Here is a 15,709-nt window from a genome sequence, read left to right as displayed (position 1 = left end):
TGCCCCCCTGGCGTGCTCGGTTGGTTGTCCCAGCCAGTGCCAGTGCCATGGGCAGTGCCAGCTCTTGCCTGCCCCGCTGCCCATCCTGCCCAAGCGGCACTGCCCTGGCCTCCTCAGCTCCCTCCCGAACCCTCCCGGGTCAGCAATCCAGTGGCTTTCCAGTGGCTTTCCCCGTTGTGCAAGTGGCTGAGGCCAGAGTTGGCATTGCCTCGCTACCGGCTGAGGGAACAGTGATTTTTTTTAATTCTTTTTTCCTTTTTTTAGTGACATTCGTTTGCCATGGGGTCATGCTGTCCTGAACAGCCCACCCCAGCTCAGCCAGCTGCCCCCTCACCCCAGGCAAAGCCCCTCGGTGCTGCTTGGACGCTGGGCAGAAACCTAGGCTGTGTGTATCGGCAGCACTGGGGATCAGCTAATGGGGTGGAGGTAAAGTGTGAGGAATCCTCGCCCAGACTGCTGTCACGCGGGAGAAAAGTCATTGTGGAGTGCAGCCTCTGTGGCAGTTTTACTCTTGCCCAGGGGTAACCAGAGGAGGACATGGGGGTTAACCAGTGCCGTATGATGTCCACCAGCAGTGCCCTGTGCTGCTCCTGCCCTGGGACTGCCTTGCTGTGGTCCAGTCCCTGTGAAGAGGGGACAGCTCCCACCAAGCCCTGAGCAAGTGAGTTAAAAGCCACCCTGAGGTGTATAACAGCTGCCCTGGAGTTCTCTGGGAATGGGGGCTGGTGCTGAACAGGGTGCTCTGCACCCCTGGGTGCTTGGGGAGCAGCAGCACCCAGGGTGCTGCCTGTGCAGTATGTGCTCACGTGGGGACATGCCGGGAGAGAGAGAATGGAAGTGGTCAGCTTTCATCTCTTTGGAATAAAATAAAATAAAATAAATAAAAAGCAAGAGGAAGGGTAGAACCAGCTGCAGAGGGAAACTTTGATTTTTTTGAAAGCTGTATGCTCAGTAGCCAGGCAGCTCATGCAGGGGCTTTCCTTCTCACTGGTGCTTTTGGGGGACAAAATGAATGTAAATACTGCAAATCCCAGCTCCATCCCACTGCAGCAGTGTCTGCCATGGTCTGCCTCTGCACAGGGTTATACTTCCCAGTGACTTGGACCAAAATCAATGGAGGGACTTGGCTGTGTGTCCTGCAAGGCACGGGTCTGGCCACACTCAGATCATTTGACGGGCTTATGTCCTGTTAGCAAAACCTCAGATATATCTGCCAGGTGTCACAGGATCAATAGGAAGCAAGGCACAAGGGGCAATAATGCTGCTGTGCTTCACCCGCTTGTCGTCGGAGGCTGGCCCTGAAGCCCTTGTGCAGCTGGGGTGTTTTATCCCTGGAGAGTAAAACAACTAAAAATTAATACATTTTGAATTTATTTTGGGGTTTAATGTAATATCTACTGAGGTCCTGCAATACCGCTGCTTGGATAGATATCTGTAAGAATTTCTAAACTGCATTCTGAAATGTTAGGTGTATCCTCTTAACGTAGGGTTTACTTATCACAGTGAGCCTGGGCTGCACTAAAGCGTGACAGAGCTGCAGTGAGTGCTCGGCATCAGAAATCACGTTGGTGTGGGCATCGTTCATAGTGTGAGCTGTTGCCTGGTTTTGAAGCTTACGTTGTTTTTCTGTCCCTACCCATGTCTTTGGGGCATGTCTTAAGCTCTCTCCCCTCAAATAACAAGAGTGCTTGACGGCTCCCATATCGCTTTCCGAACCTCCCCTGCCCAGCAGCATTCCCGGCAGCGCTGCTGCTGTCTCCCTGTGCTCAGCATTTCCAGCCTGCGTGGCCAGGAGGCAGCGAGCGTCTCCTCGGGGAACGCGGGTGTACGGTGCAAATGACATCCTGAAATCGCTGGAGTCAGCAGAGCCTCCTGACTAAATAAGGGCAGGCAGAAGCAGGGCTTTATCCGTGCTGCCCGAGTGCAACAGCTGAGCCCGGGCCTGCGGCAGCCCACGCTGCTGGAGCTCGGCCGCCTGCTTCCATCGATAAGGTGCTGTATTTGGCACGACGCTGCCCCGGCGAGCTCCTGCCCACCCTCCCTGGCACACTCAGGGGTTTCTGCTGCCAGCAGAGAAGGTGGGCAACCAAAGCGATGTCTTCCTGATGCACCTCTTGGGCAAGGCATGGCATGTGTCCGGGACAGAGCTGGGCTGGTCCAATGGCCATGGTGGCCTCGGCCATCCTGGGGCTGTTGACATAGCGTGGCTCCCCCAAGGCTGGTGAGTTCACGCCTGGGGTTTTCAGGTCTGTTGAACCCCTGTGCTCAGACTCAGGGTTTGCTCTGAAAGAGTTTTAGGTTTTTTTAAAACACCCTCTGCTTTCTGCTTTTCTCAGGCTTTTAGCCAGCAGCACAGGTGCTGGACACGTCAGGAGTCTGCTGCGTTTCCCTACTTTTAGGTCTGAGGCCAGAGGGCAGGATGCTCATGGCCACCCCGGGAGAGCAGGCAGCTCCAGGCAGTCCCTGCCAGGTGGGCTCCCTGCTCGGGAGAGCTGCTGGTCTTCCTCTGCCGTCCTGGCTTCACGATCTCTTTGCTGCAGGACCGCACACACCGTGCGATGGATGGGTGTGTAACGAGGAGGCAGCAGCAGGCTGGAGGTGGGCAGAGCTTGTCCTGGCCCCGGGTGGGATACCAGCTGTAATCCACCTCTGAGCTGGAGCTGCCAGGGAGGGGTATGGGAGTCGGGAGCAGCATTTCTGCAGCTGTAAGATCAGACACAGAAGATGCTGCACCCTGACCTCTCAGGACACTGAAAAGATAGGTGGGTGCAGGAGCAGGGGAGACAGAACTGCCCTGGCTTTGTTAAACCTGCCTTCCCGGGGTACGGGAGGGTGCCATGTCCCCAGTGGGGCTCATGCTGAGCAAGGTGCCACCCCACCTGGAGGCAGTCGAGTGGCAGGAGCCAAGGGCAGGTCTTTGCCCAGTGCTTCCACAGGCAGGGACGCAGCACGCAGGTGGGCAGGGAGAAGCGAGGGCAGCGCCGTGGCTCCTGCCGTAGTCGGGTGCCAGGACACTGGTGCCAGGACGCAGCAGTGATGGTCCTGCTCTCCCAACAAAGATGTTTCTCACAGAGCTCGGTGTGTTTATAAAGAGTATAATCTTGTTTCATTCTCTCTTGGTTAATAGAAACCCAGTCGCTGGCATCTATTTCCACACCGACCGAAGCCCAGGGCTGGGACTCTCCCACTTTCTGTCCGGCGCCAGCAGCGCCCACTCCTTCCCATGAAACCAGGCAAATAAAGACCTTTTCCCCTTGCAGCTCCTGAGCAGGCATGACCCCTCTGCGTGGCTTATCAGCACAAACTGAGGTCAGTGTCCAGGCCAACCATCTGCGGGGACGGTGAGGGGCAACCTGCCTGGCCAATGCCACCATGGCCAGGACCACTTCAGCTGGGGTTTCCCTCACAGCTCTTGGGGTGAGAACACCACAGGCTGATGTCATGGCATCGCGTTGTCACCACCCGTGGTTTGCTTAGGAGGAGTACTTCCACCCAAGCCTCCTCACGCTCTGCATCGGGAGCTCAGAGACTTTGTGTCACTCGTCTGTTGGAGATGGGGCCACCCAGTTTCTGCCCCAGAGCCAGGGCTTGGTCTCTGCTGCCTTGTGATCCAGGCTGAACAGGGCTGGTTTGGCCTTGGTTGGGCTGACTTTTTGGTTTTACTGCCGCAGAGCAGCCGCCTCCAGCTCTGTAGAAGTATTGCCTGTTTTGAACTGCTTCTGGGCCCTCATATCACCTCCCTCGTCCTACCCCAAAAGACCTTTGGGCTCGCCCCTGCTTTAAGCTCACCCTTGTGGTGCTGGGCACGGAGCAGGCTGCAGTTTTGGGAGAGCCCCATTCTGTTCCTGGTCGGTCCCGTGTGGATATGGGGACAGCAAGCTCTGGGGCTTGGGTCTGGTGCTGGGATCAGACACCTGCCCCAGCTGCGGGACCCCCCATGATGTGTCCCCCTCTGTGTGTGGGGCTCTGTGGGCTGGAGGGGTTTGGTGCCAGATTGAGTGATGGCGTGATGCCTTCACCCCTTTCTTTCAGCCCTTTCCCGGAACGGCCTCATCCCCAGCCCAGGCTGGCTGCGGCTCCAGCGCTGACACATTTTTGGCCCATCACACTTGTTACGCTGAGATGCATTTTGACTCCAGAGGAGGGTGCGCATGGCTTTATCTGTTTTCCACCCGCCTCGCATGAATTTCCTTAGGCACTTTCATGCCCTATTAGGGTAAGAGGGAGCGTGCACTTTCAGAAGCTCCAAGGAGAAAGCATCCCTTGGGCAGTAGGATGCTTTCTCCAGGGCTTCCTGGGTCTTTGGGGTTGAAGCAAGCAGGGCTGTGGCTTGCAGGGATCCCCTCAAAAGGAGCAGATTTGCAATGGCACGGCGTCAGTCCCAGCAGTGGATACAACTCGGGTAGCTGGCCAGGCAGGGAAAGTGGAATTAATGGGCTGATCCGTCTAACCTTGAGGGAAATTATCAATCTCAACAGTTTACAAACACAGAAAGGGAAGAATGAAGGGTGACTTTAATCCACAGAATGACTGTGGAAAATGGTAACTTCCCAATCAGTTGATCTGCTGCTGCGCGGAGCAGGAAGGCTTTGACTCCCATCCAAATGCTCGAAATCAGCCGGCAGAGAGCTGGGCTTTAAAATCATCTGATTCAGTCAGGCTTTGCTCAGAGGTTATCGGCATTTCAGTGGAATGTGAAATAGGCTTATCTTGAAAACTAAAAAATATTTAAGTAAAATGTCCAGTTTAAGTATAAAGCCTGAGATACAGAAACCCTCCCTCCTCCTGGAGGAGGTGCATTTTTTTCAGCTTATCCTGGTGCCAAGCCAGAGCCTGTTGGCTTTCTGAGTCCCCGCTTTCATTGTTTTGCTCCTGCAAGGCCTGCTGAGCCTCCAGCGAGCGCCGGGAGGGACCTGGCATCCCACCTGCCCAGTGCCCCAGCAGCCCCGGGGCAGGCGTGGGGAGTGCGGGTGCTGCAGCCCGGCGCTGGGCCGGCAGCCCTCACAGCTCTCTGCTCCCTCTCTTGTGTCTCCCTGACTTCAAATCTGTGAATTCCAGCTCAAGAGACCTATAGGGCTGGGAGAAAAATGCTTCTGCCTTAAATTTTGATGAATAATTGGGCTTCTGACCAAACACAATATTTTAAGAAATCTGCCTGCTTTCATTTCCTAAAAAAAAATAAAAATTCCTGCTTTTCTTTTTTGACTGGGAAGAAAAAATGAAAAACAGATACTGCAGTTCCTCACTCTTTTGGTTTGGATTGCTGAAATCTGAGAAATGCTTGAGTTAGAAGTTGCTAAAACTTTTCACTGAAAGCCCCAACAGTCTCATGGAGAAAACACATGCTTTCTGACCCGTTTTAGCGCTGGCAGAGCTGGCAACCAGGTAAAACACATTCAGCTTGTGGATGCCGTCCATTTGGCAGAGCGTGGGGCTGGGGAGGAGCTCCTAGGTCCGGCTGGACTCCCTCGAAACAAATTGACTGTTGCAGCCCTGGTGTTTTCTTGGAAGTGGGAATTCATTCCCCTGGGCAGGGAGCAGCCCCTGCCCGCCCAGTGCAGGGACAGGCAGGGAGCAGGAGCACGCGGGGGATGAAAGGCTGGAAGACCCTGATTGCATATGTGATGCACTTACCAGTGGGATAGCCCAGCTGCTTTGATTTTGCAGTGGTACCTAATTAAATAAGGGTCCCCCAGAGCATTAGCTGAGCCCCTTTGGTAATGGTGTGGTAGAAGCTGGAATATATCAATGGTGTTTGCATAGCCCCAAGGCTGTGCTGCTCTGAGGGACTCGCTCCTCTGGGCTCTGCTTGATCTGCACCCACGGCAGCACGGAGGAGAGCAGACCTGAAAACGAGGGGGAGGAGGAGGGAGTCCAGTGGGCAGCTGCAAACCCCAAATTTTTTTCCCCAAAGATATCTCTGTGTGCTCTCATGAGCTGCGCCCAGCCTGGCGGCGCTGGCAGGACAGGCTCCGGCAGGGCGAGGAGCTGCCTGTCCTGCCATCAGGGGCCAACACGGTGGCCCTGGGGCCAAGGTGCCACACCGGTGGCTGGCAGCTCTTTGAGCTGGCAGGCTCCGGCTTGCACCACTCCATTTGGAGCCGGTTCTGGCAGCTGCTGGCTGCCGGGGAAATGGAGGGCAGCTGCGGTCTGTGCCGGCCCCCTGGCTCATGTCAGCCCATGGGCTCCCGTGCGGGCTGGCACGGCCAAGCCTTGCCAGCTAGCTGCCCATCCAGCCCCGCTCGGCTCTTAGGGCAATCAGGGCGGCGGAGATTAATTGAGCAAATCTCCCGTACACAGGGCTGGGGTGCGTAGGTTGTTGTCTTATTGAAGACAGCTGCAGATCTGTCTGCTGTAAGATTAATATTACTTTAACTGTTCCGAGGGGAAGTATCCCTTGGTGAAAGATGCAAGTGGCTCTGAGCTATTTAGAGCTGAGGATAACATTTCGGTATTTTAAAAATTCACCAAGTAATCATAAAGGCTAATACTTGCTGAGCTCATTTGGTGGCAGGGACACTGCCAGGCCTGTGCTCCTGAAGCACTGCACAGAAAAGGATGCTTTTCTTCTGGCTGAGTGGCCTGTTCGTGCCCTTGCAGTGGAAGGACGGAGAAAAGGTCCAACTTACCCAGCTAAGTAGCCTGGGCATGTACAGAGTGCCACCAACTCTGTGCGAGCACTGGTACCATGAGTGAAAAGCCTGGGATATCTCACCAGCTGGCTGCGAGGGAAGGGAGACTGGAGGGCAGAGCTGCTCTGCAAGGTTGGGATGGCTTCACCTTCTGGATTTCTTTTACAATGGTATGGAAGTGTTTCCTTTAGGAGGCAGTTTGCGTTGATTTGTGCTTAATTCACTATTTAGATGACACTTTGCAGGTGCAGAGTCCGTAATATAAACCAGCAAAGACTCACGCACCCCCGGGATATCAGAGTCTAAATTGAGCAGGTACGTGCACACGAGTGATGGAGCAAATAGAGCAAGAGGAGAGTAAAAGGTACAGCTGGCTCTCAGGGCAGGACACCCGTGGAGTGGGACACACAGGCGGGTTTGAACGTGGGCAGGGAAAGTAGCACGAGCGATGAACTGAAAAGGGATATTCAGTCCCATGGGCTGGTTACAGGCAAATGAGGGTAGCAGAGCTTTGCTGATATCTGCATGCACATGGAGGCAGAGGGAGAGGTACAAAGGGGATGGATTGGGACTGAGCAGGGAGAAAAAGATGTTCCAGCTATAGAGGTGACACAAGCCCAATAGATGGTATGGAAAAGGGAGAAGCCAGAAAGTGCCTGTCCTGGTCAGGTAATAGAATTATAGAATGGTTTGGGTTGGAAGGGACCTTTAAAGGTCATCTCGCTCAGCCCCCAACACAGGTCTGTGTTGGTCAGGTCTGTGTGTCCTTGCCCTTTGCGATGTGAATGCAGAAGGGACCATGCTGCCATCAGCAAAAGCCCTTCTGCAGCTTTCCCTGTATCCCTTCTGAGTGCTGCAAACATCCCTGCCAAGACAAACCATTATCTTAAATTTCTTCAGGACAAAATGATTCCTGCTAGATACTGGAGCAGGAATTTGGCTGGGCATGGAAAAGCCACTTTCCAGGAAGAGAGGAGTTTAGCAGAAGTCTTCCTTCCTAGAGCTGCCTGATGAATTTTATTTGCTTAATAAATAAGCTTATTGTACTGAGAATGGCAAGAAAAAGGTGTTCAGTTGGTCCTTCCTCAGGGTTTGCTGAATCAACGGGGTGAGAGAGACCCTGGAGGAGGAAGGTCGGTGCTGGACGGGTCTGTCTTTCCCTTAATAAGTAAGTGTGTGATAGCTTGGGCAGAGAGCTGAGCTCTTCCCCTATTTCTAGCTGCAAGGTCATTGCCACACCTGCAGGCACCCCAGCCCCGTCTGGTATTTGCAGTATTCTCTGCTAATTCCAATCTCATTTACAGTCTAATCCAATGTGGATGTGCAAAACCGCATAAACTGTCCAAAGAGACGGGCGTGCTGGCTTGGCTGCCTGTCTCACCTGTTAGCATGGTGCTCAGCTGCAGCTCGTGTATCCGCAGGGGATTTCAGTAGCAGTCAGAGGAATGATTTGGGCAGTGTTTCTGGGAGACAGCCAGGAAGGACAGGAGTGGTGCTCTGTCCTGCACTAGTACAAAAACAATTAGAGCATTAGAGCCATGCCAGAGGAGCAAATAAAGCAGCAGATGCATTAACCCTCCCTCTCCCACCCGTCCAGCTGGGGTATGATGCCTCCCAGCCCGGGGCTGTCCTGGAGCAGCAGCCACGACTCAGCCAGTGCTGCCGGGAGGCAGCAGGGCTGGGGCAGGGGCTGCAGGCATTGCCCACATACCTCCCCTCCGCTCGGCATGGGGCTGCTGCTCCTCCATGCAAAGAATTCACCAGAGCTATTTTTAACAGCTCTGCCCGGGGAGATGGCTCAGGGTGAAACTGGGAAGCGTGCATCCCGGGTGGTACTGCCTTGCTTGGGATGGGGAGCACCGGTGTTGGTTCGTAAAGGCCCCTCTTTGTGTTTGCTGCCCCCAGTTGGATGTGTTTAATGCTTGTGGCTCATTTTCCGGCACTGCCTTGAAAATGGGCTTTTGAATTCTGCTGCTGGGCGCTATGAAATCTGGGGCCCTCTGTTTCAGCTTCCCCCTGACCTCTTCCATCTCCAGACTTTCTCCCCTGCTGGTTTTTGCACGGGCTGCTTTCTGCAGAGGTGCTGGGAGCTGACAGCACAACCAGCAGTAGATAAAAAAAGTGTGGCCCTGATTAAAGTGCTGCCTGAAGAGTATCAAATGATTCTGTATGCATATAATAAAAGGCCGGCATTTTCCTTTTTGCAAAAGAAGATGCTATTTTTTCAGCAGATCTTAACCTTGGAAGAAATTTTTCCTCTTAGATGTTTCATGTCTGAGGTTCGAAGATCACCTTCCTGCCTCCCTCAAACCTGCCTCAGCTTTTGGTTTTTTTGACTGCTGCACCGGCAGACCCCGGCCGAAGGCTGGTAGAGGCTTTTGTGCTGCGGGTTGCGCACGCTGGGCTCTCCCAGGGAGGCTGGTATTTGTCTCCTGCTTTGCAGCCAAGGCCAAGTTTTTCTCTGTGTTGAACTCCCAGGCACTGCCAGCCATGCGGATAAATAATAAATTCAGAAATACCCTAGGCAAGTTAGATGTTATTGTTATGGCTGGGCCCTTTCATCCAGGCTGGGCTTTGTCACGGTGCTACTAAACCCTCCATGTGGCTTTTTGGAGGGCTGCAAGCAACAGTGCCTTCCCTTCGTGCCCCGAGGACGTGCAGCACAGCCGGGGGAAATGCACTTAAAACACTATGTCGTGCCTCTGTAAGCCAGATGTTCATCACCTGGCTGCTGCTGTAATAAATGATCTTGGCGATGGAGGGACCCAGCGCAGGGCCATCAGCATCCCTGCCAGGGCCAGGCTTCAGGCTGGGGGAGAGCAGTGCTCTGCCTTGTGCCACGGCCTTTGGGGATGCCAGGAGGGCCAACATGGGGTGTGCCGGAGCTGCCAGATTTGAAGCTGCAGTTGTGCTGATCTTCGTGCACCCAAATCAAACACTTCTGGACAACTTTGCAAGCAGGGGGACAGGAGGTTGGGTGTGTCCCTCAGAGCAAGGGAGCTGGGCAAAGCTGCCATGCAATTCGTGTCCCTGGGGCAGCAGGGCATCCCAAAGTCGTGCTGCTCAGCTTCCTGTCGCAGCTGCGCTCACAGAGCTCGGGAGCTGCCCCATGGTCTCCCTGGCCTCACATCCCTCTGTGCCCAGGAGGGTTTATTGTAGAGCCCTTTTTTTTTTCCTCACCACAGCCTCTGCAACCCAGGTTGGGATCTTCCTGGCCTCGCCATCTCTTTACCTGCAGGAACTGCAGTACTCAAGCCCCATGCAGGAGCCAGATAGCATCCAGCAGCTTCTCTGGAGGAAAGGAAATCTCCAGAAGATTATAATTGGGAGCTGCTTTGTCACCTCCAACACCCCCACGCTGGTCCTTTGCATTGGCCCCAGATGCTGGGTGAGAGCAGAGCAGGCAAAAGCCATCTGCACCCATTTGGCAACACATCAGCATGAGTCCAGCTCTGCCCTTACTAGCAGAGGGAGCAGACACTGCATCCAGTCCACTTCCAGCCTGCTTTTTTGGAAGTCACCTTTAGGAAAGCATCCACCTGCTTGCCAGGCGCTGCCTGCTGGTCACCCAGCTGAGGCCAGCTGGCTGGTTGTCTGGCTGGGAAGTGGCTGGGATAGCCTCTGCCTGGCCCAGCGAACAGCTGAAAGGGAGGATTTTATCTCTGTATGGTGAATCCCATCCTCCAAGAGCAGCAGGACAAAGCCAGGGGTCAGAGCAAGTCCTGCCGGGATGAAGAGCTGGATCCTCACTTTGCAAGCTTCTTCGCAGGGCTGGCGCCAGTCAGGCTGTGTGCCCCACGCACAGTGCGCACAGCCCACTCTGATCCCCCAGGCATGGAGAGCACAGAAACATCCCCCTTGGCCCCTGCCAGATTATAGTGGAATTAATCATGCTGATTATATGCTACCAAAAAAGGAGGTGCTTTCCCTGTTCAGAGCTGCCTCAGAACTCCTGCTTGCGAGCAGCAGCTTAAAAATGCTGTTTTCTGCCTCATCATGTCTTGTCTCTGCATTTTTCAGGAGCTGTAATAATTTTGGATAAAAAGACCAAGAATGACAGCAATCCCAGGCAGCTCAGCCTGCAGAGAAAGCAGGGAGATAAGGTGTGAGTGTGGGCAGGGGGGTGAATCGTGGCTCCAGTGGAGCAGGATGTCATCCCAGGGAGAGACAGGCTGAGCCACCGCAGCTCCGCACCCTCTTCTCTATCACAGGGCCCTGAACAGCGTTTTCGGCTCCCCGTCAAGTCACACTGTTGCCTGTATCAGTTGGGATTAGTGCCCTACGTTTAATTCTTTCCCTGCAGCTACTCAGAATGGTGGTGGTGGTGGGGGGTGTATGTGTATATATATATATTTTCCACCTTCTAAAGGTCTCAGAACAGCATTTCTATCAGCTTTTCATTGCACCTCTCAAGTATTCAGACTAAGCTAGTCTTGTCTGCTTACTGCATCTCAGTTTAATGGGAAAGAATTGATCCTGATTTAATGACTGACAGTCCAAAAATTCCTCTGGAACATTTTCATTCCAGGGATGAGAACTGCATCTTTCCTTATTTTTCATTCTAAAAGATGGCCAGACACCAACCTGAGTCTGAAAAAGACTCATCAGTCACCCTAAGACCACATTAAACATTGTCATTTGTAGTGAATTGGTTTTTTGAGGGCTGCTAGCTGCTTATCTAACTGTCCACACAAAAATATGTGGTTTTGCAAGTGCAGCCAGGGTATGCTCCATGACGTGCAGCAAGGGAGATATGGGGAGCCTCAGCAAGCATAATAGTGAGAGCAGGGGGAAAGCAGCTCTCCATAAGTCCTGGGTGGAACAAAGCAGCTGAATATACGGTGCTTCACCCTCCCTTATTTTTAAGGTTCAATTTTGCTGTTTGAAGTCAGCTCCTTCCCAGACTGCGAGCAGCTGGGCTGTAAAGCCAGCCCTGCTTTTAGCGTAAAGATCACAGGGGCCCGAGCGCGAGGCATGCGAGGAATATGACAGCCGGCCAGCAAAATAACTCCGATAGCCCCATAGCCCTATGGAGCAAAGAGGAGATGTGCTGGGAAGGAGTGGAGAGCACTTGGGGAGCCAAGCTGAGAGGAGGCAATAGCTCTGCCTTTCCTAGCACTGGTGAGAGCAGCCCCCTGGGCTGCAGGGAGTAAAGGAGCTCCTTGGACAATGTGTTTGTGTCCCGTGTGCTGGGCAGGGGCACACTGCCTCTGGTGAGGTGCAGCAGCAGCTCAGGGCTGGTGACAACGCAGCAGTGTTCAGCCATCACGTTATTGTCCCCTTATGCCCCAAAGATGCCTGTGGTGGTGCTTTAGGCATTCCTCTGAGCCAAGTTTTCAGTGCTTCGGAGCACGGCAGCAAGCCCATTTTGCAGCACCTGCTGCCTGGCTGCAACACACAAACATGCTCATGTTTGCAATCTGCCCTGTTGCCCTGCGTGGCTACATGCAACCTTCACACCTTAGCTTTAAGCATCCGTGCCCCTCACTTGTTGAAAATCTGGTCTTTTCTCCTCGAGCGTGGGTTTTTTGGGTCAAGTGGGCAAGTTGAGTGCTGTTATCCCAGATGGGCTGGTTTGATTTTGTTGCTGGACAGGGTCTGCTGCTCGAGCTGGGACAATCTTGGCTCAGAGAGTGCTCACTGTTGTCCCCTCTTCTCTCCACAGGACGGCTCATGCCAAAGCCAAGGCTGAAGGGTCTGAGCAGGCAGCTCAGGCAGCTAACAACGAATCGGGCATAGCCAGAATGATGGCCAGGGAGCTCTCCCCAGACTTCTACCAGCCAGGTAGGACCAGAGGCATCTTCTAAGAAGGATTTTGCAGTTTCCTTGGGGAATCTGTTCAAACGCTTCACCTGCTTTATAACTCCACCAGTTGCCCTCCTGCCTATTGTAAATCCTCTTTTGTGCAAGTTCAGCCAGCCCCCTGCCCTGCATGATTTTGCTTACACCACCGTTTCACCTGCTGAAATATGTTACCGTAGCCTGGAGGAAAAAACACCCACAGTCCCTCAACTTCCCCTAGTGTTTCTCCACACGCTGAAGCACTCCCAGTGCCAGGCAAGGCAGGCAGCAAGCTCAGGTCTATTTGCAGTGCTCCTGTAGATATATCCCTTGTGGCTTTTCCTTGGAACAGCTTTGCACATTGACTCACAAGCCCATATCCTGTGGGGCCCCACACCACACCAGGGGACAATCAGACTCATCTAATTAGGGGCTGTAATATCCTACAAGAGAGTTGCTAATGCAATATACTACTTCCCTGATTTCCTATTTATTTGTTAGCATCACTGCTGATTATTTGGCTGGGGAAACACTTGGGAGGTTCCTTCTGAGAGACCAAGCACTGAGGATTAGTAGATAGGAAGTGTAATATTAGAAGCAGCATTGTGAATGCCATTACCTTTCCCTAGACCGAGTTAGCTAGAGATACTTTCTTCCTGGAAAGCGTCCTTTCCAGGGAGGGAAGGTAATAACAGAGCAGAAAACAAGGATCCAACTGCCTACATTTTTATTCCGTCTTTATTATCCATCTTTGTTACCTGGAACAAGTGCCCTGTGGCTGCTGAGGCAGGATCACAGGGGACCATCACAGTGGCAAAACTGGGGGTAGAAGCCAAATGTTGACTCCTGCTCAGCAAAATCTGCCGCCTGCTCCTGCTCTGACTTTGGTGCCTCTGGGTCTCCGGTACTACACCCCAGCACAGGGCACACAGTGGGAACAGGGAACGGCTCACACACGGCGCTTGGCCAGAGAGAGTCATGCTGACAGATTTGCCTAAATTCCCTGTACTCCCACCTTGCCCTGCACCTACTAGCTGGGGAGACGCCGTACTGGAGGGCTGCCTGTTCCTCCCCACCACCCAGCAAGGTCCGTCGAAGCTGGCTTTGAGTGGGGAAACACCGCAGCACCCAGGCATGGGCGTGAGCCAGCGTGCGGCACTTCATTTAACAATAGCTAAACGTTGCTTGATCCTGACATAAGCCCCCCAGCTGCCACTCACAGCTCCACATTCACCCTTTGCACACTGGGGTATTTATAGCACAGAGGCAAAGGAAACTGGAATTCCTGATGGGAGGTTTTTGACATCTAGCTAGATTATTTTTTCCACCCATGGCAACTGAATGAGACAGTTGAAACGGTCTCTGCAAAATGCCTGCAGCAGCCTGGCCTCCACTCCTGGCTCCTTGGGTGCTGAATTCTCTCTCCACTTTTAAGTAGGGCTTCACTTGGGTCCTGGCCTCTCTCAATGGCCTTGTAAGATGTTGATGCATGTTTTTTCTTCTGTGATTCTTTTGAATCTCTAAATTCCCTAAGTGCACAAGAAGAAATGTCTCTTCTTGCACAGCTGCACCATCCAGGAACAAACAGACAAAAGTCCACCCTTGGATCTTGCTGGGACTCGGAGCTGCTGGTCGCACAGGCGGGAAAGCCTGGCAGCGTTCAGCAGCTGCATCTCCCCCTGCTACCCTGGCAGATGGACCCTGCTGTGTCCAGCACAGGGCAATCCTGCTCAACAAGCCTCATAGCTCTAATAAGTATTGAGCCCTGGGTTTCATTTAGGATATCAATCCTAACAGCCTCAAGGAGAGGGATGTAAGCCAAAGCCCTTGCTGAAATGTCGTGCTGGGAGGTGAAGGTGGGGACGTGGGGAGGATCGGAGCTGTGCAGTGCCCTCCATGCAGTTGGGGTTTTCGGTGTGAATTATTCAGGAGAAGAAAGCAGCAGGAGAGAGCAAGGAGCCTGGAGCTGCAGGCAGCCTATTTTGAGGAGTCTGAACAACTGTTGAAATGGCTTCCAAATAATCCACTTGCAGCCAGAAATAAATGGCCCTGAATGGGTTGCCTGCTGATTGACAGGAGCAGGGCAGAGCAGCTAAAATCAGTGCCCTCTTTCTCCCCACCGCCCCCTCTGTGCGGAGGCATTGCCTGCGTGGGCAGGAGGTAGCAGCGTGCAAATCACTCCACTGATTTTATTAGAGGGAAAGGAGCACCAATCCCAATTTCCCAACCAGGCTCAAGTCTGCATCAGTCCTTGGGGCGGAGGAGAGAAGGGGAGGAACCGCGAGGCAGCCAGGGACGGCGTGACTCCAGGGTCTGTGCCGTTCAGGAGCACAGAGCAAGCCCTGCATGCCTCAGCATCGCTTGGATACAGCAGAGTGAGGCCACAGCCACTTTCAGAAGCAGGTGCTTTACTTTCAAACAAGCTGCTTTGTGACTTTGCGCTGCCCATAAGGAGCACGCTCTTCTTGTTCTCACTTGCTATGAGCATCGTGGTGACATGCGGGGACCCCTGTCCCAGCGTGGGTCTCAGCATGCAGAGCACTGTGTGGGGTTGTTACTCCAAAAGATAGATATTCCCAGTTGTTCAGTGGTGGATTTTGCTCAGCCAGCTGCCCAGCACAATGGGGATCTTCGGTGTCGGGCTCTGTCTGACTTCCCCAGACCCTAGCTGGGCTGCAGTTTGCTTTGTGGACACAGCCTAGGGTTAACAAGAAGTAAAGATTTAACGATAGGTGAATAGTTGAAGCGAGGGCAACAGTGCTGAGGGCTGACAATTCAGTGTGGGAGATGAGGCCAGAATGAAAGCTGAAGCCCTGAATCACCTTGTGTGATGGCACCAGGTAATTTTGCTGCTGTTGAGGGGCTCAGGGCAGAGAGGAGGGCTGTGAAACTGCCAGCCCTGCTCCATGCATGAGAAATGTGTTTTTCACTTTGAAGGATGACAGGTAGATCATCTGGGGATACTTACCTTTCCCGAGGAGACTGAGCATCCCCCATACCACTTAGAATCATAGAATCATTAAGGTTGGAGAAGACCTCTTAAGATCGAGTCCAACCATCAACCCAACACCACTATGCCTACTAAACCATGTCCCAAAGTGTCACATCTACATTTTTTTGAACACCTCTGGGGGTGGTGACTCCACCACCTCTCTAGGCAGCCCGTTCCAATGTTTGACCACTCTTACAGTGAAAAACTTTTTCTTAATATGCAATCTAAACCTGCCCTGGCACAACTTGAAGCCATTTCCCCTTATCCCATCGCCCGTTCCCTGGGAGCAGAAACAACCCCCGCC

At 53.2% G+C, this 15,709-nt stretch overlaps 1 protein-coding gene across 1 annotated transcript in view; it reads left to right on the top strand.

Moving 5' to 3' along the window:
- JPH2 (junctophilin 2) overlaps positions 1–15,709 on the top strand; it is a gene marked incomplete at its 5' end in the record, with an annotated part of 33,230 nt that overhangs the window by 12,115 nt on the left and 5,406 nt on the right. The window contains 1 exon segment of the mRNA XM_035892890.1: positions 12,298–12,416. Coding sequence (XP_035748783.1) covers positions 12,298–12,416 — 119 coding nt within the window.

This window comes from Egretta garzetta, unplaced genomic scaffold, assembly GCF_000687185.1.
Source record: "Egretta garzetta isolate BGI_Z169 unplaced genomic scaffold, ASM68718v1 scaffold214, whole genome shotgun sequence".
Lineage (NCBI taxonomy): Eukaryota > Metazoa > Chordata > Aves > Pelecaniformes > Ardeidae > Egretta > Egretta garzetta.
The sequence above is the reverse complement of the archived record's forward strand: the minus strand, read 5'-3'. Positions and strand labels throughout refer to the sequence as shown.